This window comes from Bombina bombina, chromosome 9 (genome assembly GCF_027579735.1).
Source record: "Bombina bombina isolate aBomBom1 chromosome 9, aBomBom1.pri, whole genome shotgun sequence".
In the NCBI taxonomy this organism is placed as follows: Eukaryota; Metazoa; Chordata; class Amphibia; order Anura; family Bombinatoridae; genus Bombina; species Bombina bombina.
This window is the reverse complement of record NC_069507.1, coordinates 212,376,566-212,401,311: the sequence shown is the minus strand read 5'-3', so window position 1 is coordinate 212,401,311 and position 24,746 is coordinate 212,376,566. Positions and strand designations below refer to the sequence as shown.

Below are 24,746 nucleotides of genomic sequence, written 5' to 3'. Positions count from 1 at the left end.
ATTTGTTTTTTGTTCCACTTCTAAAAAATCCCTAGAGGTTCCTGGTCTATTAGAGGGTTCATTGTATCTATATTCAATGTCTGAATCAAGTCTTCTTCTTAAAGGGCTGAAGCTATTAGATGTGGGGATTCTCCAGTTAGTTTGTTGACTATTGTTTCTATAATTATTTGGGTTTTCATTTCTCTGAGGATAATTTCTAAAAGTATTCTGATTTCCGTTTCTCTGGGAATAATTATTATTTGAATATGTATAATGGTCTCTATTCCATCTATACTCCCTGTCTCTATTGTAATAATTCCCTCTATTGTATTGATAAGTATTTTGTCCCTGATTATTGTAATAGGGACCTGTTCTTCTATTCTCTGAATAGTTAGAACGGTAATTATGTTCATACTGTCTATTTTGATAAAGGTTATTTATTTCTCTATGATTCCCTTCATTATGATTATCTTTTTCTTTCTGTTTTTTTCTGAAATACTTTGAGATGATTTTTATTCGAATTTGTAGCTGTTTCTCTTGCTACTACAGGATTAAAAGTATCTGATGTATCATTTGTATTTGTGCTTTCGTTATATGTTAATTCTGTATTTGTTTGTGAATAATCCTGCTCGTCTCTATTCTTTTTCCTTAATTTCCTCTCAAGAATATCTTTATTTAACTTTTGTAAGTTTTGAATAATATCTTTCTGTTTTTCCTCGTATAATTTAGATTTTTTAGATGGATCAAGGCGTTTTTTGAAATCTTCCACTTTTAGTTTACTCTCTTCCAAAGTTATCATTCTTGATTTTATAATGATATTCATTAGATTAATTGAAGCATTTTCTAATGTCTCATACCACTCAACAGATAGAAAATCTTGTAACTCAAAGTTACATTCCTTTTTTAAACGTAAACCTCTTGGCACAATCTTAGATTCTACATACTTTTTCATAAAAGTTAATTCAATTTTATGTCTAAGTTCTTTAGTTAGAATTCTTTCAAAATCATTCAATGTGGTTTCTAAGTCTTCTTCTATATGGTGCATATTACTCACATTTGTGCCCTCTATTTCTGAGAGGAGAGAATCCCTTAAACTGAAAAGATCCATAATAGGACCAAATACAAAAGAGTGACAAAGAAGTTTTAAACCAGAGTAATAAATAAAGTAACAATATTAAAATAAATTAAAACTTCTAAGCACTAAAAATACCTGCACACATCAAAATAAGATTGCACTCTGGAGGCAATCTAAATGAGAACCCAAATGATAAAAACAGAGATAGATGTGGCGCTAAAGGCAGCACGGTATATACTAAAGATACGGCAAGAGAAATACCTAATATTGATAATAACTGTTATACATAAATATGATAAAAATGATGAAAAAACAAAGTATTAATTTCAAATATAAAGTATTAATTTCAAATATAAAGATTCTGAGATTTTACTAATAACTTTTGAGTCCGCTGTTTATTAATAACTTTTGAGTCCGCTGTTTGTTTTTTCATCATTTTTATCATATTTATGTATAACAGTTATTATCAATATTAGGTATTTCTCTTGCCGTATCTTTAGTATATACCGTGCTGCCTTTAGCGCCACATCTATCTCTGTTTTCATACATTGATTATATATTTTATTTATATATATATATAAATTTTTAAAGGATAACTCCTCCACCTTCTCAAAAGGAGAAACTATAACCCTCTAGTGAGATAAATGGACAAGAGAAAGTGGGTTATTTAGCTGAACACACTACATTTTTTTTGTCTTTTGCTATACGAAAGCTTTATATCAAGTCAGGGATAAGAAATCATCTTCTGTTTCATGTGCTGTGATGATGAATATGAGTGAAACTAATAATACAAATAAAATTGAAATAATATTTAGATATGGTGTAATATAAATGGATGTGGTGGGTTATGCGGTTTATATTTAGTCATGTGCCCTTCCCATTGTAAACTTACCTCTGGAAAGAACTCTTGTGGGAATTTCTCTTTCTCCAGCATTGGGGTACTTTCTAGTGTATCTGAGTAGATCTCTTTCCCAGTAACTTTTCTGTACTTTTTTGCTAAAACAAGAACACATTGTAATGTTACTTGATATAAGTGATATGTATTGCAGGATAAAGACACATCATGTGATGTATGGCAGCCAATCAAACATGCCTAGAAATCTCCAACTCCAATCTCCATATTCAACAAAACAGGGAGGAAACAGTAAAATAAACTTTCATGATTTAGATCAGACAGAGCACACCATTTTCAACAACTGTCAAATTTACTTTTATCATCAAACTTACTTTGTTCTCATATTTGTTTGTTAAAGAGCAAAGCTAGGTAGGTCCTGGAGCATCAATGCACTACCAGGAGCTCACTGGTAAATGGTGTCTGCAAACCAGTGTGTGTGTTTGTGTATATATATATATATATATATATATATATATATATATATATATATATATATTTATATAAATAATAGAGAGAGAGAGAGAGAGAGAGAGAGAGAGAGAGAGAGAGAGAGAGAGAGAGAGAGAGAGAGAGAGAGAAAATAACTTGTGTAGTTCATTAACACATCTAGAAAGGCCAGAAGGCTTGTTTTTCCAATTGAAAACCTCTGAATTACATTGTTTCCAATGCAGCAAAGGATTCTGGGTGATATATGCAAATTAGGTTCACAATGAGACAACCTTTATAAGCTGCTTCAGCGTAAAAGGAATCTGCTGAAAAGCAGACCTGAAGTAAAAAGTTGTGTCATTATGAACCTATTTTGCATATCTTACCCAGAATCATTTGCTGCATTGGAAACAATGTAATTTAGATTTGTTAATGAACTACACAATGAATTATTTTCTCTATATTTTGTGCGTAGTGGAGGATTTTAAACTCACCTTTTACTTCCCCCTAATTTTAAATGTTGTTTTATATATATATATATATCTCCTCCGTGTGTGTCTGCACTCACAATGCTGTGAAGTCATCAACCAGGGTGCAAAGTCGGTAATACACACAGTCTTGTTCCAATAAGGGACTGCACTCGCTGGGTTTAGTTCAAAGAAACTTTAAATCTTTATTGCGGTAACATTTCGGGGTTCGCAGACCCCTTCCTCAGACCAGACAATAGTGTAAGTGAACACAGTGTGCAATATATAGCAATAGACCCCACCCACCAAACAATTAGTGAAAATTGCGCCAAAACTAGATAACCATGGTAACACATAAACAAGGCCCAATAATCAGAGATAATACAAAAAAAGTTAATTAAATAAATCTTACTTTACAGTGTCATACATATACCAAGGAAAATATATACATAATAGCAGTGCTTATATGCAATTCTAAAAGCAAAGAAACAAAAGTGTTAAACACAGACCTGTGAACATAACACTGGAAAAATAGCATGAGAGAAAAAATGTTTTTTAAAATTGTTAATATATCTGTAGCACAATATACATAGCAGCTCAATGCCTGTACAGGGAAATAAAGCGTAGATCAGTTACCTTGTGTCCCGCCTGCAGGAAGTGTCTGGCCACCGGTTGATCTGCACATACTAGGCTGAGGAATCATATTGGCACTTTTCTGGTGAACCATTTCAGGCTGCTATTAGTCGATGCATTTATTCTTTGACCATCACTCAGATATATTGTCATGTATGGAACTACGCTATAACGTGAACGCATTAGACCCTTATGTACTATAATAAAACTCATTATGCGCTCCTGTAATGGGTTATTATGTAAAATACCTTGACTGGGCCCACATCTGAAACACTGAAATTGTCCAGCTGAAATCTATACCATAATAGCGTTTATTCTGCGCTCATTCAATATGTTATTATTCTATATATGTTCACTTGCCCCTTATCACATACAATTACATTTTGCAGCTGACAATTTATTGTCAACCCCTAATGTAAGCCCCTTACACCGCCGCCATCTCTATTAAAATGATTAACCCCTAATTTAATCTACCTACCCCGCCGCCAGCTATATTATCTATATTAACCCTAAGTATATTAAATCTTTGTTTCCCTGTACAGGGATTGAGCTGCTATGTATATTGTGCTACAGATATATTAACAATTTTAAAAAAACATTTTTTCTCTCATGCTATTTTTCCAGTGTTATGTTCACAGGTCTGTGTTTGACACTTTTGTTTCTTTGCTTTTAGCATTGCATATATGCACTGCTATTATGTATATATCTTCCTTGGTATATATATGACACTGTTAAGTAAGATTTATTTAATTAACTTTTTTGTATTATCTCTGATTATTGGGCTTTGTTTATGTGTTACCATGGTGATCTAGTTTTGGCGCAATTTTCACTAATTGTTTGGTGGGTGGGGTCTATTGCTATATATTGCACACTGTGTTCACTTACACTATTGTCTGGACTGAGGAAGGGGTCTGCGAACCCCAAAACGTTACCGCAATAAAGATTTAAAGTTTCTTTGAACTAAACCCAGCGAGTGCAGTCCCTTATTGGAACAAGACTATATATATATATATATATATATATATATATATATATATATATATATATATATATATACCTTCCCCAAATCCCAATGTCTCCTTATCGAGGAGTTTAACGTCCCATGGGCCATATCGAAAGTGGTCACGAAATTTATCCAATCCATTTTCTGTGATCTGCTGTTTGTGGCAATTATTTCATCTTGTGTGCTCTCCATCAATCTTCTCTTAGTTTCAGTCACTAGATTCTCCTCATAGCCTCTATTTATGAGTTTATCTCCCATAGTGTCAAGTTGTGCACTCATGATAGATCTTTCGGTATTATTTCTAATTACTCTGGTGAGTTGAGATGTGACCACCCCCTTCTTTTGATGATATGGATGGCAATTATGTGCCTCTAGAAGAGAATTTCTATCTGTAGGCTTGGTGTACAATGATGTGCCAAACCTACAGTAGTCATTCTCTTTGACCTTAAAGATATTCAGGTCCAAAAAATGTATAGATTCAAGGGAAAATTCCAATTTAAATTTAATGGGGGGCGTTAGTTTATTCATGGTATCTACCCAGGTAACCAAATGTTTTTTCATCCCATGCCATATCAACAAGACATCGTCGATATAGCGTGTATAGAAGACAACCTCTATATATTCCTCAATTTTCATGACCTCTTTTTCATGCCATGTATAGGTAAAAATAGGTCATGAAACTTGAGGAATGTATAGAGGTTATCTTCTATACACTCTATATCGACAATGTGTTGCTGATATGGCGTGGGAAGGAAGAACATTTGGTTACCTGGGTAGATACCATGAATAAACGTCCCCCATTAAATTTAAATTGGAATTTTCCCTTGAATCTATACATTTTTTTGGACCTGAATATCTTTAAGGTCAAAGAGAATGACTACTGTAGGTTTGGCACATAATTGTACACCAAGCCTACAGATAGAAATTCTCTTCTAGAGGCACATAGTTGCCATCCATATCATCAAAAGAAGGGGGTGGTCACATCTCAACTCACCAGAGTAATTAGAAATAATACCGAAAGATCTATCATGAGTACAAAACTTGACACTATGGGAGATACATTTATAAAGAGAGGCTAAGAGGAGAATCTAGTGACTGAAACTAAGAGAAGATTGATGGAGAGCACACAAGATGAAGTCATTGCCAAAAACAGCAGATCACAGAAAATGGATCGGATAAATTTCGTGACCACTTTCGATATGGCCCATGGGACGTTAAACTCCACGATAAGGAGACATTGGGATTTGGTGAAGGTAGAGAAGTCACTGCCATTTCAACACATAGAACACCCTAGGATGGCCAATCGGAGGGCGCGGAACCTAAGAGACATCTTAGTAGAATCTGATCCTGAGAAGTGCTACTGTAAGACCACATGGCTACAGACAAGCAAGAAAGGCTGCTTCCAGTGTGGCAATGTAACAGCATGTTGAGGGGCTCTACATTCCAACATCCCCATACTAATCAACGTTTTAAGATCCAAGATCAATTAACATGCACTAGCGATCATGTTATATGTATCCTCATCTGTCCGTGCTCCCTTTTCTATGTAGGGAAGACCATAACATCGTTCAGAGACCATATGGCTAACCACAGACATGCAATTAGGGAAGCCATCAAAAAAGGCGATTCAGATCAACCTGTTGCCAGGCACTTCTGTCAGAAGAAACACAGTGCTGCCAGTCTGAAAACCATGTTGATTGACCATATACCTATGATGTCTAGAGGTGGCGATAGAGCGAAGGCTCTACTGAGGAAAGAAACAAAATGGATCTATACTTTGGATACCATCATGCCAAAGGGCTTAAATACCTACTTGGATTTCAGCCCTTTCTACCACTAGCCTCTGAAGATGGGACAGTATACAATTTGACGATTATTATTTAATCTTTTTATCAGTGTAACTCATGATTTTGATGCTCTCTCTGCACATCTCTTTAAAAACTAATACAGGATATCCCACTGTGGGATAATGCACAAAAACAGAATTTATGTTTACCTGATAAATTACTTTCTCCAACGGTGTGTCCGGTCCACGGCGTCATCCTTACTTGTGGGATATTCTCCTCCCCAACAGGAAATGGCAAAGAGCCCAGCAAAGCTGGTCACATGATCCCTCCTAGGCTCCGCCTACCCCAGTCATTCGACCGACGTTAAGGAGGAATATTTGCATAGGAGAAACCATATGTTACCGTGGTGACTGTAGTTAAAGAAAATAAATTATCAGACCTGATTAAAAAAACCAGGGCGGGCCGTGGACCGGACACACCGTTGGAGAAAGTAATTTATCAGGTAAACATAAATTCTGTTTTCTCCAACATAGGTGTGTCCGGTCCACGGCGTCATCCTTACTTGTGGGAACCAATACCAAAGCTTTAGGACACGGATGAAGGGAGGGAGCAAATCAGGTCACCTAAATGGAAGGCACCACGGCTTGCAAAACCTTGCTCCCAAAAATAGCCTCAGAAGAAGCAAAAATATCAAATTTGTAAAATTTAGAAAAAGTGTGCAGTGAAGACCAAGTCACTGCCTTACATATCTGATCAACAGAAGCCTCATTCTTGAAGGCCCATGTGGAAGCCACAGCCCTAGTGGAGTGAGCTGTGATTCTTTCAGGAGGCTGCCGTCCGGCAGTCTCATAAGCCAATCGGATAATGCTTTTAATCCAGAAGGAGAGAGAGGTAGAAGTTGCTTTTTGACCTCTCCGTTTACCAGAATAAACAACAAACAAAGACAAAGTTTGTCTGAAATCCTTAGTAGCTGCTAAGTAAAATTTGAGAGCACGAACTACATCCAAGTTGTGCAACAAACGTTCCTTCTTTGAAACTGGATTAGGACACAAAGAAGGCACAACTATCTCCTGATTAATGTTTTTGTTAGAAACAACTTTTGGAAGAAAACCAGGTTTAGTACGCAAAACCACCTTATCTGCATGGAACACCAGATAAGGAGAAGAACACTGCAGAGCAGATAATTCTGAAACTCTTCTAGCAGAAGAATTTGCAACCAAAAACAAAACTTTCCAAGATAATAACTTAATATCAACGGAATGTAAGGGTTCAAACGGAACCCCCTAAAGAACTGAAAGAACTAGGTTGAGACTCCAAGGAGGAGTCAAAATTTTGTAAACAGGCTTGATTCTAACCAGAGCCTGAACAAAGGCTAGAACATCTGGCACAGCTGCCAGCTTTTTGTGAAGTAACACAGACAAGGCAGAAATCTGTCCCATCAAGGAACTTGCAGATAATCCTTTTTCCAATCCTTCTCGAAGGAAGGATAGACTCATAGGAATCTTAACCTTGTCCCAAGGGAATCCTGCAGATTCACACCAACAGATATACCAAATTATGTGGTAATTTTTCTGGTTACAGGCTTTCAGGCCTGAACAAGAGTATTAATAACAGAATCTGAGAACCCTCGCTTTGATAAGATCAAGCGTTCAATCTCCAAGCAGTCAGCTGGAGTGGGTCGAACGGACCTAGAACAAGAAGGTCTCGCCTCAAAGGTAGCTACCATGGTGGAGCCGATGACATATTCACCAGATCTGCATACCAAGTCCTGCGTGGCCACGCAGGAGCTATCAAAATCACCGACGCCCTCTCCTGATTGATCCTGGCTACCAGCCTGGGGATGAGAGGAAACGGCGGGAACACATAAGCTAGTTTGAAGGTCCAAGGTGCTACTAGTGCATCCACTAGAGCCGCCTTGGGATCCCTGGATCTGTACCCGTAGTAAGGAACTCTGAAGTTCTGACGAGAGGCCATCAGATCCATGTCTGGAATGCCCCACGGTTGAGTGACTTGGGCAAGATTTCCGGATGGAGTTCCCACTCCCCCGGATGCAATCTCTGACGACTCAGAAAATCCGCTTCCCAATTTTCCACTCCTGGGATGTGGATAGCAGACAGGTGGCAGGAGTGAGACTCCGCCCATAGAATGATTTTGGTCACTTCTTCCATCGCTAGGGAACCCCCCCTGATGGTTGATGTATGAACTTGGCCCTCGCTAGCTGAGGCCAAGCTTTGAGAGCATTGAATATCGCTCTCAGTTCCAGAATATTTATCGGTAGAAGAGATTCTACCCGAGACCAAAGACCCTGAGCTTTCAGGGATCCCCAGACCGCGCCCCAGCCCATCAGACTGGCGTCGGTCGTGACAATGACCCACTCTGGTCTGCGGAAGGTCATCCCTTGTGACAGGGTGTCCAGGGACAGCCACCAACGGAATGAGTCTCTGGTCCTCTGATTTACTTGTATCTTCGGAGACAAGTCTGAATAGTCCCCATTCCACTGACTGAGCATGAACAGTTGTAATGGTCTTAGATGAATGCGCACAAAAGGAACTATGTCCATTGCCGCTACCATCAAACCTATCACTTCCATGCACTGCGCTATGGAAGGAAGAGGAACGGAATGAAGTATCCGACAAGAGTCTAGAAGTTTTGTTTTTCTGGCTTCTGTCAGAAAAATCCTCATTTCTAAGGAGTCTATTATATTTCCCAAGAAGGGAACCCTCGTTGACGGAGATAGAGAACTCTTTTCCACGTTCACTTTCCATCCGTGAGATCTGAGAAAGGCTAGGACAATGTCCGTGTGAGCCTTTACTAGAGGAAGGGACGACGCTCGAATCAGAACGTCGTCCAAGTAAGGTACTACAGCAATGCCCCTTGGCCTTAGTACCGCCAGAAGGGACCCTAGTACCTATGAGAAAATCCTAGGAGCAGTGGCTAATCCGAAAGAAAACGCCACGAACTGGAAATGCTTGTCCAGGAATTCAAACCTTAGGAACCGATGATGTTCCTTGTGGATAGGAATATATAGATACGCATCCTTAAAATCCACCTTGGTCATGAATTGACCTTCCTGGATGGAAGGAAGGAGTGTTCGAATGGTTTCCATCTTGAACGATGGAACCTTGAGAAACTTGTTCAAGATCTTGAGATCTAAGATTGGTCTGAACATTCCCTCTTTTTTGGGAACTATGAACAGATTGGAGTAGAACCCCATCCCTGTTCTCCTAATGGAACAGGATGAATCACTCCCATTTTTAGCAGGTCTTCTACCCAATGTAAGAATGCCTGTCTTCTTATGTGATCTGAAGACAACTGAGACCTGTGGAACCTCCCCCTTGGAGGAAGCCCCTTGAACTCCAGAGAATAACCTTGGGAGACTATTTCTAGCGCCCAAGGATCCAGAACATCTCTTGCCCCAGCCTGAGCGAAGAGAGAGAGTCTGCCCCCCACCAGATCCGGTCCCGGATCGGGGGCCCGCATTTCATGCTGTCTTGGTAGCAGTGGCAGGTTTCCTGGCCTGCTTTCCTTTGTTCCAGCCTTGCATAGGTCTCCAGGCTGGATTGGCTTGAGAAGTATTACCTTCCTGCTTAGAGGACGTAGCCCTTGGGGCTGATCCGTTTCTGCGAAAGGGACGAAACTTAGGTTTATTTTTGGTCTTGAAAAGACCTATCCTGAGGAAGGGCGTGGCCCTTGCCCCCAGTGATATCAGAGATAATCTCTTTCAAGTCAGGGCCAAAGAGAGTTTTCCCCTTGAAAGGAATGTCAAGCAATTTGTTCTTGGAAGACGCATCCGCTGCCCAAGATTTTAACCAAAGCGCTCTGCGCCACAATAGCAAACCCAGAATTTTTTCGCCGCTAACCTAGCCAATTGCAAGGTGGCGTCTAGGGTGAAAGAATTAGCAATTTAAGAGCACGAATTCTGTCCATAATCTCCTCATAAGAAGAAGAATTACTAATAATCGCCTTTCCTAGCTCATCAAACTAGAAACACGCGGCTGCAGTGACAGGGACAATGCATGCAATTGGTTGTAGAAGGGAACCTTGCTGAACAAACATCTTTAGCAGACCTTCTAATTTTTTATCCATAGGATCTTGGAAAGCACAACTATCTTCTATGGGTATAGTGGCGCGCTTGTGTAGAGTAGAAACCGCCCCCTCGACCTTGGGGACTGTCTGCCATCAGTCCTTTCTGGGGTCGACTATAGGAAAACAATTTTATAAATATGGGGGGAGGTACTAAAGGTATACCGGGCCTGTCCCATTCTTTACTAACAATGTACGCCACCCGCTTGGATATAGGAAAAGCTTCGGGGGGCCCCGGGGCCTCTAAGAACTTTTCCATTTTACATAATGGTTCTGGAATAACCAGATAATCACAATCATCCAAATTGGATAACACCTCCTTAAGCAGAGCGCGGAGATGTTCCAACTTAAATTTAAAAGTAATCACATCAGGTTCAGCTTGTTGAGAAATGTTTCCTGAATCTGAAATTTCTCCCTCAGACAAAACCTCCCTGGCCCCCTCAGACTGGTGTAGGGGCCCTTCAGAAACCATATCATCAGCGTTCTCATGCTCTACAGAATTTTCTAAAACAGAGCAGTCGCGCTTTCACTGATAAGTGGGCATATTGGCTAAAATGTTTTTGATAGAATTATCCATTACAGCCGTGAAATGTTGCATAGTAAGGAGTATTGGCGCACTAGATGTACTAGGGGCCTCCTGTATGGGCAAGACTGGTGTAGACGAAGGAGGGGATGATGCAGTACCATGCTTACTCCCCTCACTTGAGGAATCATCTTGGGCATCATTTTTACTAAAAAATTTTTATGACATAAAATACATATAGTTAAATGAGAAGGAACCTTGGTTTCCCCACAGTCAGAACACAATCTATCTGGTAGTTCAGACATGTTAAACAGGCATAAACTTGATAACAAAGCACAAAAAACGTTTTAAAATAAAACCGTTACTGTCACTTTAAATTTTAAACTAAACACACTTTATTACTGCAATTGCGAAAAAGTATGAAGGAATTGTTCAAAATTCACCAAAATTTCACCACAGTGTCTTAAAACCTTAAAAGTATTGCACACCAAATTTGGAAGCTTTAACCCTTAAAATAACGGAACCGGAGCCGTTTTTATATTTAACCCCTTTACAGTCCCTGGAATCTGCTTTGCTGAGACCCAACCAAGCCCAAAGGGGAATACGATACCAAATGATGCCTTCAGAAAGACTTTTCTATGTATCAGAGCTCCACACACATGCAGTTGCATGCCATGCTGTCCTCAAAAACAAGTGCGCCATACCGGCGCGAAAATGAGGCTCTGACTATGATTAGGGAAAGTCCCTAAAGAATAAGGTGTCAAAAACAGTGCCTGCCGATATAATCATATCAAAATACCCAGAATAAATGATTCCTCAAGGCTAAATATGTGTTAATAATGAATCGATTTAGCCCAGAAAAAGTCTACAGTCTTAATAAGCCCTTGTGAAGCCCTTATTTACTATCTTAATAAACATGGCTTACCGGATCCCATAGGGAAAATGACAGCTTCCAGCATTACATCGTCTTGTTAGAATGTGTCATACCTCAAGCAGTAAGAGACTGCACACTGTTCCCCCAACTGAAGTTAATTGCTCTCAACAGTCCTGTGTGGAACAGCCATGGATTTTAGTTACGGTGCTAAAATCATTTTCCTCATACAAACAGAAATCTTCATCTCTTTTCTGTTTCTGAGTAAATAGTACATACCAGCACTATTTTAAAATAACAAACTCTTGATTGAATAATAAAAACTACAGTTAAACACTAAAAAACTCTAAGCCATCTCCGTGGAGATGTTGCCTGTACAACGGCAAAGAGAATGACTAGGGTAGGCGGAGCCTAGGAGGGATCATGTGACCAGCTTTGCTGGGCTCTTTGCCATTTCCTGTTGGGGAGGAGAATATCCCACAAGTAAGGATGACGCCGTGGACCGGACACACCTATGTTGGAGAAAATAGTGCTCTACGTTCATGTCGCATGTAAATCCATAATGTGATATGCTGTAACTTGGTACACGTTAGATGTAATTGCTGTTGTTATTATTTGCATTGTGTTTTGATACTTGCCCATGCTTAATACATGCTTAACATATGAACTGGTATGTTCGATTGTTGGCATCACTATTTACATTAGCCTGCATATGGCGAACACGATCTGACAGCTGTCAGTTTATTCTCCGCCCACTCCAGTGACGATGTGACGCATGTGACGTGTTGCGCCGTGATGACGTCAGCACGCCACTTGGAGTTGCGGCGGTGTAAGTGAGACCGGCATGGTCTCTATGGGCTAAGTACCTTTTAACTTTTTGGGTAGCTATATAAGGTGGGGATCAGTGAGGGGAGGGTATGCATATTTGTTTTGTATCATTTGATAAAGGGTCCGGTCCGGTACCCGAAACGTCATGAATACTATGTAATAAACATTTTGGATTATATATTTACAAGTCCAACGAGTGCTTTCTTCCTGAGGATTTATAATATATATATATATATATATATATATATATATATATATATATATATATATATATATATATATATAATCTGATTTATTTAATCTGTGTTTAAACTGTCCCTGGGCTGTGTAACAATATGTCGGCAAACTGTTATTAGGGCAGCCTTGCATTTACTGTAAGCCGGAAGATACCATAATAAACACCACGTATTAATATGCCTCTCAGTCTTTTCCCCTCAATATAACCTTGTTCAGGTTTTAAGATGACTGTTACAAATCAAAGAAAACTTGTAGTTAAATTTAAGGTAAGCAACAAGATGTTATGACAGTTATGTTCTGAGAAACATTTAATTAAAGACAATTTATTACCATTTCAAATTGTTTTATAACACATGTTAAAGATGTCCCACAGATATCAGTCTCATACACTAAGATCATCACCACTGTACAGTGAGCTCATTAAACAATTTAAAGATTTAATGACAAATAACCTTACATCTGATATATTATATCAGTCACATACAAATTGTACAATACCCTTCTCCACAAATACACGAAGCAGTAATGCTTATTTAATACGGTTTACAATTTTTTCCTTTGACATTTCGACTAATGGTAAAAAATGTGTTAGAACAAAGAAAATTTACTTCTAGTAAAACTTTCCATTGCTCCGTCTAGAAAAATGCCACTCAAATATTTTACTGCAGTTAGACCCTATACCCCCAATTATAAGAAAAGAAGTAATTTGGCTTTCTGCTGCTGAGAAAGAAAAAAAATTAATGAAACTGTATAAATTGAGACAATTAGTTCACATCACAGTTATTGCTGCTCGGTGACGTTTCAAATTAATGTGATGTAAGAAAGCGATTAATGTGATCTGGCACAATCATTTGTAAAAGGAATGAAAACCTCTTCAATAAAGGGGGGGGGGGGAGCTATGATGTGGAGAATAGCTACTTTTTCCAATTGCTGAACAAAATAAAATATGTACATATTTGCAAGAAAACAAGATGATAATAAAATATGTTTAACAAAAAGTACTTGGGAGATGTAATGCTTGAGTATTTGGCATTGAAGAAGTAACATTTAATGTATAGCATATTTAAAAAAAAAAAAAGTTTTAGTTTGCAGTTTTTTTTTTAAACATATCAGATTTCCTTAAAGGAATAGTCTAGTCAAAATTAAACTTTCATGATTCAGATAGAGAATGCAATTTTAAGCAATTTTCTTATTTACTCCTATGATCAATCTTTCTTCGTTCTCTTGGTTTCTTTATTTGAACGTAAGCGTAGGAGCCAGCCCATTTTTGGTTCAGCACCTGGGTAGCACTTGCTGATTGTTGGCTACATTTAGACACAAATCAGAAAGCGCTACGCAGGCGCTAAACCAAAAATGGGCCGGATTCTCAGCTTACATTCCTGCTTTTTCAAATAAAGATACCAATAGAACAAACAACAATTGATAATAGAGTAAATTAGAAAGTTGCTTAAAATTCCATGCTCTATCTGAATCACGAAAGTTTAATTTTGACTAGCCTATTCCTTTAACTACCAACATTTTTTAAAAAGTTTAAAAACTCAGTGGAGTTGGGATTTTTGGAGGAATGGGGTGGTGGGTGTGCTGTGGTTGTGGCTTATGTGTAATGGGCATAGCTGGGAAAGCCTCTAGAAACCAGGACTTTTGCCCGAATATGAGAAGCTGGGGGAGGGAGCTATGGAATTCAGGATTACTATACGTATATATATATATATATATATATATATATATATATATATAAATAAAACAAATAAGCTATCCCATACCATCCAGATGAGCTAGCTCACAATATGTTTATATTAAATGGGCTATCAATTAAAATAACATTCTATCATGAACATAACAGAGCACTATTAAAACATGTTAAAAGTATAATTTTGCAGTTAAAAAGTTAATGCTATTTATATTAATTATAAAAAGAGGTACAGACTGTTTACAGGAATATAAGGAAAAGTCTCATTTTTTGGGGGAAGGGGGGCTTCTTTTTTCAATGCAATGAAGAAGAAAAAACAAAATGTATGCTTACCTGATAAATGTATTTATTTCCGGATATGGTCCGGAAAAAATAGTCCATGGCTTGAGTAATTACTGTTGGGAATATCACTCCTGGCCAGCAGGAGGAGGCAAAGTGCACCACAGTTAAACTGTTAAGTATCACTCCTTTACCCACAACCCCCAGTCATTTGACTGAAGGGAAATGGAGAAAAAGGAGTAACACAAGGTGTAGAGGTGCCTGAGGTTATAGTTAAAAGAGCAACTGTCTTAAAATAAAGAGTGGGCCATGGACTCACCATATCCGGAAATAAATATATTTATCAGGTAAGCATAAATTTTGTTTTTCTTACCTAAGATATGGTAAGTCCTTGGCTTGAGTAATTACTGTTGGGAACCAATACCCAAGCTAGAGGACACGGATAAATAGTGAGGGACAGGATAGGCAGTCCTAAAAAGAAGGCACCACCGCTTGAAGAACTTTTCTTCCAAAAGAGGCCTCAGCCGAGGTAAAAGTGTCAAATTTGGAAAAAGTATGTAGAGAAGACCAAATTGCAGCCTTGCAAATTTGTTGCACAGAAACTTCATTTTTGAAAGCCCAAGAAGAGGAAACAGCTCTTGTGAAATGAGCCGTAATTCTCTCAGGAGGCTGCTGTCCAGCAGTCTCATAAGCCAAATGAACTTTGTAACCAAAAAGAAAGAGTAGTAGCAGTAGCTTTCTGACCTTTATGTTTCCAAGAGAAACAGACAAAGAGGGCAGAGGACTGGCGAAAATCCTTAGTCACCTGTAAGTAGAATTTTAGAGCACATACAACATCCAAATTGTGTAACAAATGTTCTTTGGAAGAAAGAGGATTAGGACACAGAGAGGGAACAACAATTCCTGATTGACATTTATATTAGAAACAACCTTAGGAAGGAAACCTAACTTAGTACGAAGAACCGAATTATCGGCTTGAAAAATAAGATAAGGGGAATCACACTGCAGAGATGAGAGTTCCGAGACTCTTTGAGCAGAAGAGATAGCCACAAGAAACAAAACCTTCCAAGATAACAACTTAATGTCTATGGAATGCAACGGCTCAAACAGAGCCAGCTGTAAAACTTTAAGAACAAGGTTAAGGCTCCAAGGAAGAGCAACAGATTTAAAGACAGGCCTGATTTTGACCAAAGCCTGACAAAAAGATTGAACATCTGGCACATCTGCCAAACATTTATGTAGTAAAACAGATAAAGCATAAATCTGACCCTTTAGGGTACTAACTGACAATCTCTTCTCCAGGGCTTCCTGAAGAAAAGATACAAAAAGATACAATTCTAGGAATTCTAATTCTACTCCAAGAGTAGCCCTTGGATTCACACCAATAAAGATATTTACGCCATATTTTATGGTAAATCTTTCTAGTAACAGGCTTGCGAGCCTGAATCATGGTCTCAATGACCGACTAAGAAAAACCACGCTTAGACAGAATTAAACGTTCAATCTCCAAGCAGTCAGCTTCAGAGAAACGAGATTTGGATGAATGAAGGGACCCTGAATCAGGAGGTCCTTCCTCAGAGGTAGTCTCCAAGTTGGGAGAGATGACCAGATCCTGCGAGGTCATGCAGGGGCTATTAGAATCACCAACACCCACTCCTGTTTGATAAGAGCAATGAATTGTTGAAGGAGAGCAAACGGAGGAAACAGGTATCCCAACTCGAAAACCAAAGGAACCACCAGAGCATCTATCAGAACAGCCTGCAGATCTCTTGACCTTGAACCGTACCTTGGAATCTTGGCGTTCTGACGGGAAGCCGTCAGATCTAACTCCGACACCCCCAATTTGAGGACTAAGCAGGAAAACACCTCCGGATGGAGTTCCCACTCCCCGGGATGAAAAGTCTGTCTGCTCAGAAAATCCACTTTCCAGTTGTCTACTCCTGGAATGTGGATGACAGATAGACAGCAATTGTGGGTCTCTGCCCACTGAAGAATCCGAGTAACCTACTTCATGGCTAAGGAACTCTGAGTTACTCCCTAGTGATTGATGTAAGCCACAGAGGTTATGTTGTCTGACTGGAACCTGAAAAACTGGGATAAGGACAACTGAGGCCAAGCCAGTAAAGCATTCTAAATCGCCCTCAACTGTATGTTGATGGGAAGAGCAGACGCCTCTCAAGTCCAAAGGCCCTGAGCTTTTAAGGAGTTCCAGACTGCTCCCCAGCCCAGAGGGCTGGCGTCCGTGTTCAGGATCACCCAGGAAAGTCTCCGAAAGCATGTACCCTGAGACAGATGTTCCTGAGAAATCCACCACAGGAGAGTCCCTTGACGACTGATCTAACTCTATTCTCTGGGATAGGTCTGCATGGTCGCCATTCCATTGTCTGAGCATGCACAACTGGGGAGCTCTCAAATGGAATTGAGCAAAAGGAATGATGTCCATGGAAGCCACCATTAGACCGATTACCGCCATACTTTGAGCCACTGAAGGATGAGCAGTAGCTTGAAGAGAGAGGCAAGAGGAAATGATTTTGTTTTTCCTGACCTCTATGATGGTCCCTAAGAACACAACTCTTGTAGCAGGGGAAAGGGAGCTTTTTTCCAGATTCACATTCCATCTGTGGGAACGAAGAAAAGACAACAATATCTCTGTGTGAGATTTTGCTTGTTGAAAAGATTGCGCCTGAACCAAAATGTCATCCAGGTAGGGTGCAACAGCAATTCCATGAGAACGGATCACTGCCAAAAGAGCCCCCTGAACCTTTGAAAAATTTCTGGGAGCCGTGGCTAGACCAAATGGAAGGTCAACGAACTGGAAATGATTGTCCAAAAATGCAAATCTCAAGAATCGGTGATGGCCCCTGTGAATAGGAACATTAAGTTAAGAATCATTTAGGTCTATGGTTGTCATGAACTGACTCTCTTGTACTAAAGGAAGAATGGAGCGTATAGTCTCCATCTTTAAGGATGGAACTTTGAGAAACTTGTTTAGACTTCAAGTCTAATATGGGATGGAAACTTCCCTCTTTTTTGGGAACCACAAATAGGTTGGAGTAGAACCCGAGACCCTGTTCCTGCACTGGAACTATAACTCCCAGGAAGTAAAGATGTTATATACATTTCAAGAACACCTCTCTCTTTATTTGGTCTGCAAATAATCTTGAGAGATGGAATCTGCCTCTGGGAGGAAAAGACTTGAATTCTAATTTGTAACCCTGGGATACTATGTCTACAGTCCAGGGATCTGAGACATCTCGTATCCAGGCTTGAGAGAACTGAGAAAGTCTGCCCCCTACCTGATCGGGGGCAAAACCTTCATGCTGATTTGGAATCAGTTGCAGGTTTCTTTGATTATTTCCCCTTGTTCCAAGACTGATTGGGTTTCCAAGAAGACTTGGATTGTTCCTGCTTGGAAGAAGAATGGGAAGGCTTTCCTCTGAAGTCACGAAAGGAACGATAATTACTCTGATGTCCTTTAGGCCTATTATTCTTATCTTGAGGTTGAAAAGACTCTTTTCCACCAGTAATATCAGAGATAATTTCTGCCAAACCAGGTCCAAACAAGGTTTTGCCCTTGTAAGGAATCACCAGAAACTTGACTTTAGAGGAAACGTCCGCAGACCAGGATTTCAACCATAACACCTGCGGGCTAGGACAGCGAAACTAGAAATTTTAGCTCCTAGTCTAACAACCTGTAAAATGGCATCTGCAATAAAGGAATTGGCCAATTTAAGAGCTTTAATCCTATCTTGAATTTCATCCAAGAAAGTTTCTACTTGAAGAGAATCAGATAAGGCGACGAACCAATAAGATGCCACACTAGTCACAGTGGCAATACACATCGCAGGTTGCCATTGGAGACCTTGATGAACATAAATCTTTTTTAAAATAAGCCTCCAGCTTCTTGTCCATCTGATCTTTAAAAGAGCAGCTATCCTCAAGAGGAATAGTGGTTCTATTAGCCAGAGTGGAATTGGTCCCTTCAACTTTGGGTACAGTATACCAAGGGTCTTTAATAGAGTCCTTGACAGGAAACATTTTCTTAAAAATGGGAGACGGAGGAAAAGACACCACTGGTTTCTCCCATTCCTGTGAGATAATCTCCCTAACACGGTCTGGTACAGGAAAAACCTCTGAAGTGGAAGGTTCATCAAAGAAACTATTACGTTTACTAGAATTCTTAGGAGTGACAACAACAGGGGTATCAGAGTCATCTAAAGTAGCTATAAACCTCCTTTAACAATACACAAAGGTGTTCAAGCTTAAATCTGAAGGATACACCACCTCAGTCTCAGAAGAAGGAATTATACTGTCCGAATCTGAGATTTCACCACCAGAAAGTCCTGGTCAGAATTGGCACCTTACTTTCTGAATTTCTAGATTTTCTCTTGCTTTTTCCCTGTAATCTGGGAATAGCAGCTAATGCCGCAGATACCGTTGAAGAAACCTGGCAGCAATTTCTGCTTTTAAATAAAATCCTCTTGGAGTTAGAGGAACCGCAGGGCACTGGATATGACGCCATTGAGGCTTAAGACGTAGCAGGAGAAAGCTAAGGTATGATTTTAACAGCATCATCCTGTGAGACATTAGGCTAAAAAATGTTACCTTTATTTTGCAAGGTTTTCTTGACACATGAAGAACAAAATTGCATAGGATCTGCAATTTGTGCATCTAAACATAATAAGCATGAATTCAGGAGAGCAGGCTCTTGCTCCATATCAGACATGTTGTGAAACAGTAAATAAACTTGTTTTATTTATTTAAAATAAGCCAAGGAAAAAATACACTTTAAATTTTATCCCAAATTAGGATCGATCCCCAGCTAACATTATGTGAGAAAAGTTAAGGAAAAAGATTTAATAAACTTCTAAAATACCCCTCAGGCAACCCCACGCCTCAATTACTGAGGTGCCTTACCGCTACCAATTAAGACTGGATCACCCAGAAATGGAGAAAAACAGCTTTTGCCTCAGAAATATTATGAAGTAAAGCCGGTCATGTGACCACAACTGCCAAGCTCAAATTACTGATGTGACACAGAGAGGCACCACTTCCTGGTATACTGAGTACCAGAAATATCCAGTTTTTCAAGCCTGACAGTTTAAAATGTTCCAACGTTTTATTTTAAAGCAAAGGGGAAATGAATAAACTGCTGAAATAGAAAATTCAGCCATACTTTCAGTTTAAGCTTGTAATGTTTTATCAAGTAAATATGTGTCAGAAAATAAAGCCTAATAAAAACATTTTACCCTTTCTTTTTAAAAGAGTTTAAATGTTAGTCTCACACATGCTTCAGTGCCTGCTTCATGCCCCAGTGTAACCCATACAACAGGATTATCTATGTCCCAATAGAAAAGCAGTGTCTTTTAATTTGTTAAGTGCATGGTCTCCCCAACTGGAAGAAAAAGCACTTACCTGCACTGCTGTCAGCAATTGGGCTGAGAGCAGCAATTGTTAGGAAAACGCATTAAGTACCTCTTTACAAGTTCCTAACTGCTTTAAACCCACTACTACCCAACTGCAAGGAATGACGTGGAATATGGCTACACCCCAAAACTTGCTTGCAGATAAAATCAAAATTTTTCTTCAGATACCTAAACTTCACCTCCTCCATGCACTGAAGGCAAAGAGAATGACTGGGGGTTGTGGGTAAGGAAGTGATACTTAACAGTTTAACTGTGGTGGTCTTTGCCTCCTCCTAACAGTTATATTCCCAACAGTAATTACTCAAGCCGTGGACTCACCATATCTTAGGAAAGAAAATTAAATTATAGAGAAATGAAAGTCAAAATTAAACTTTTATAGTTCAGAGAACATGAAGTTTAAAGAGATATTTTAACTACTTCTGTTACCAAATTTAATTTGTTTTCTTGGTATCCTCAGTTACAGTGGGGCAAAAAAGTATTTAGTCAGCCACCAATTGTGCAAATTTTCCCACTTAAGAAGATGAGAGAGGCCTGTAATTTTCATCATAGGTATACCTCAACTATGAGAGACAAAATGTGGAAACAAATCCAGACAATCACATTGTCTGATTCGGAAATAATTTATTTGCAACTTATGGTGGAAAATAAGTATTTGGTCAATAGCAAAAGTTCATCTCAATACTTTGTTATATATCCTTTGTTGGCAATGACAGAGGTCAAAAGTTTTCTGTAAGTCTTCACAAGGTTGTCACACACTGTTGCTGGTATGTTGGCCCATTCCTGCATGCAGATATCCACTAGAGCAGTGATGTTTTGGGGCTGTCACTGGGCAACACTGACTTTCAACTCCCTCCAAAGGTTTTCTATGGGGTTGAGATCTGGAGACTGGCTAGGCCACTCCAGGACCTTGAAATGCTTCTTACGAAGCCACTCCTTCGTTGCCCAGGCGGTGTGTTTGGGATCATTGTCATGCTGAAAGACCCAGACACGTTTCATCTTCAATGCCCTTGCTGATGGAAGGAGGTTTGCACTCAAAATCTCACAATACATGGCCCCATTCATTCTTTCAAGTACACGGATCAGTCATCCTGTTCCCTTTGCAGAGAAACAGCCCCAAAGTATGATGTTGCCACCCCCATGCTTCACAGTAGGTATGGTGTTCTTTGGTTGCAACTCAGCATTCTCTCTCCTCCAAACACGACGAGTTGTGTTTCTACCAAACAGTTCTACTTTGGTTTCATCTGACCATATGACATTCTCCCAATCCACTTCTGGATCATCCAAATGCTCTATAGCATACTTCAGACGGGCCCAGACATGTACTGGCTTAAGCAGGGGGAAACGTCTGGCACTGCAGGATCTGAGTCCCTGGTGGCATAGTGTGTTACTGATGGTAGCCTTTTGTTACGTTGGTCCCAGTTCTCTGCAGGTCATTCACTAGGTCCGCCCGTGTGGTTCTGGGATGTTTGCTCACCGTTCTTGTCATCATTTTGACCCCACGGGGTGAGATCCTGCGTGGAGCTCCAGATCAAGGGAGATTATCAGTGGTCTTGTATGTCTTCCATTTTCTAATTATTGCTCCCACAGTTGATTTCTTCACACCAAGCTGCTTGCCTATTGCAGATTCAGTCTTCCCAGCCTGGTGCAGGTCTACAATTTTGTTTCTGGTGTCCTTCGACAGCTCTTTGGTCTTCACCATAGTGAAGTGGAGTGTGACTGTTTGAGGTTGTGGACAGGTGTCTTTTATACTGATAACAAGTTCAAACAAGTGCCATTAATACAGGTAATGAGTGGAGGACAGATGAGCCTCTTAAAGAAGAAGATACAGGTCTGTGAGAGCCAGAAATCTTGCTTGCTTGTAGGTGACCAAATACTTATTTTCCACCATAATTTACAAATAAATTATTTCCGAATCAGACAATGTGATTGTCTGGATTTGTTTCCACATTTTGTCTCTCATAGTTGAGGTATACCTATGATGAAAATACAGGCCTCTCTCATCTTCTTAAGTGGGAGAACTTGCACAATTGGTGGCTGACTAAATACTTTTTTGCCCCACTGTATAAAACATATCTAGGTATGCTCAGAAGCAGCAATGCACTACTGGGAGCTATCTGGCGATTGTTAGCTACATACATATGCCTCTAGTCATTGGCTCACCAGTTGTGTTCAGCTAGGTCCCAAAAATGCATTGCTGCTTTGAATCTGACTTTAACTATGTGTTTAACCTATTTACTCCAAAACCCAGGGTTTAAAAATAAAAATAGAAACTTGCAGCGACTTGGTGTATGATGCAGCGTTTCACAGAACAGGTATAGACAGTAAAAAATGAGAATGACAGATTGTGATGATAAAAATAGACAGAATGAATAGAACACTAGTTCTATAAAAATGACAATTACAGCGCTTGTATCATTGGCTCCTATGTATTTACTGATACAAACATGTGCCATATTTACCTTTGAAGTCATACTGATATACGTTCTTTAGAGACTCATGAAGGAAATAGAAGTTTCCGAGTGCCTAAAAAAATAAAAAATAAATATCATTACTTAAATGAATAAACAAATAAATAATTTGCATAAGATATATTGTTCAGTCAAAATATAACATTCTGTTTGTTAGATCATGTTATTTTTACACACATTGCAAATATAGTCTAAGTTGTGCATCTGTGTCATTTTATTTAAGCATACAGCTGGTGAGCGAATAAGAAGCAGGCATACATGTGTATGATCCAATCACTGGTCATATATTTGTCTGGAACAAACAGGGTGTTACCCACAAAACTGAATAAAGTAATTTGTTAAAAAAAATATGGTCTAACAAAATAAAGCATTTTATATTTACCCTAGCCATTTCCCTTGTATTATACTTGAGACCATTTATTTTCCCTACATGATGTTTTTATTCATCATTTTAAATACACATTTGAATACATTAATGACTATTAAAGTACCAGTAAATTTGCATAATCAACAAACACATGATAAAAAGACAATGCAATAGCACTTAGTCTGAACATCAAATGATAAGTAGATTTGTTTCTAACAAATTTCAGTTATCTCTATTTCCACTCCTCCTGTATCATGTGACAACCATCAGCCAATCACAAATGCATACACGTACCATATGACAGCCATCAGCCAATCACAAATGCATATATGTTTATTCTGTGCATTCTTGCACATGCTCAGTAGGAGCTGGTGACTCAAAAAGTGTAAATATAAAAAAACTGTGCACGTTTTGTTAATGAAAGTAAATAGGAAAGTTGTTTAAAATTGCATGCTGTATCTGAATCATGAAAGTTTAATTTTGGACAGTGAAACAACCCAAATAGCTAAATAATATTAATAAAAAAGGTTAAGGAGAGAGAAAGAAAGACAACGAAAGAATGAGAAAGGAGGGAATTCAACGTAACCATTTATTTTTGAGTTCTATATGGCAGCAGAATTTGATATACATATGCTGAAGACAAGACTCAGATTATTATTATTTTTTATTATTGATATAAAAGAGCAACATTAGCAGGAAGTACCTGTCAGTCAATCAGCATTAGGAGAAAGTACAAAACTGATAAAGTTGTACAAGTTTCAGTTGAAATTTAAGCAGCTTCTTCTTTACAATTTTTATGCAATAAAAAAACAACTTTTCAACACGTATAAATACAGTTTTTTCATATAAATGATAGAAAAATTTTGAGTGAAGCGACTCTTTAAGGTATCAGTTCCCTGTCCCTTTAAAAAAAAAAAAAATGAAACTATAAAACTTTATTCATACATTTTATTTTTTTGAAATGTAACCTATTTATCACTGATTTGTAATCACACACAAAGTATTCATGTTCAGAACAATGAAATAAATGATACCACTCCCAGTAATAACCAAACTCTCAGACTAAAGGAAGCATTATATGTCCTGAAGAATTGAAGTGTTTTGTTTTGTCTTTTTTACCACCAGAGTGACAGATGCCCTCCTGGCAGCGTGCTGTTTTGGCTCAGTGATCGCTGCATTATTTATGAGAAGCTGCACATCTACAGATTAAACATTTGCTGATTTGTCAAAAGCACAAACATGAGGTCCTGCCTATCTCCTTGACATATTAGTTCATTCAAAGAGAAAACACTGTCGCACATTTAATTGATGAGTACATTTCCTTGTGACCCAGGGAGACAGAATCTAGATTTCACCCCACCCACTCCTAGTTAATTTTCCGATTCCCATTTTCCATCCTCTGCAAAACTCAAAACAGTAGAAATATTGGAGCATTCAAAGAAAAGTCTAAATATTGTAAAGGTTTGGAGCAAGGAATGGCAAATCATACAATATTGCAAGAATAAACATTACATTTAAACCTTTAAAACTGCCAGGCTTAGAACAAGTTAGTTGTTGCTAAACTATGACTAATATTGTTTAGATCATTTCTGTATTACAGTCTTCTTGTCAGGATTCAGAAGAGACCTCAGAATACCTGAAACATTGACAGTTGTAGTGCTATTAAATAAAACTCTAATACATTAAGCTACATTATAATAGAATATTGG

General features: G+C 38.8%; 1 protein-coding gene across 1 annotated transcript in view; it reads right to left on the bottom strand.

Moving 5' to 3' along the window:
• Window positions 1–24,746, bottom strand: part of INPP5A (inositol polyphosphate-5-phosphatase A) — an 878,314-nt gene that overhangs the window by 339,104 nt on the left and 514,464 nt on the right. The window contains exons 5-6 of the mRNA XM_053692598.1: window positions 22,662–22,725; window positions 1,947–2,050 (exon numbers count right to left, since the gene is read on the bottom strand). Coding sequence (XP_053548573.1) covers window positions 1,947–2,050; window positions 22,662–22,725 — 168 coding nt within the window. The remainder of the gene's footprint in view (window positions 1–1,946; window positions 2,051–22,661; window positions 22,726–24,746) is intronic.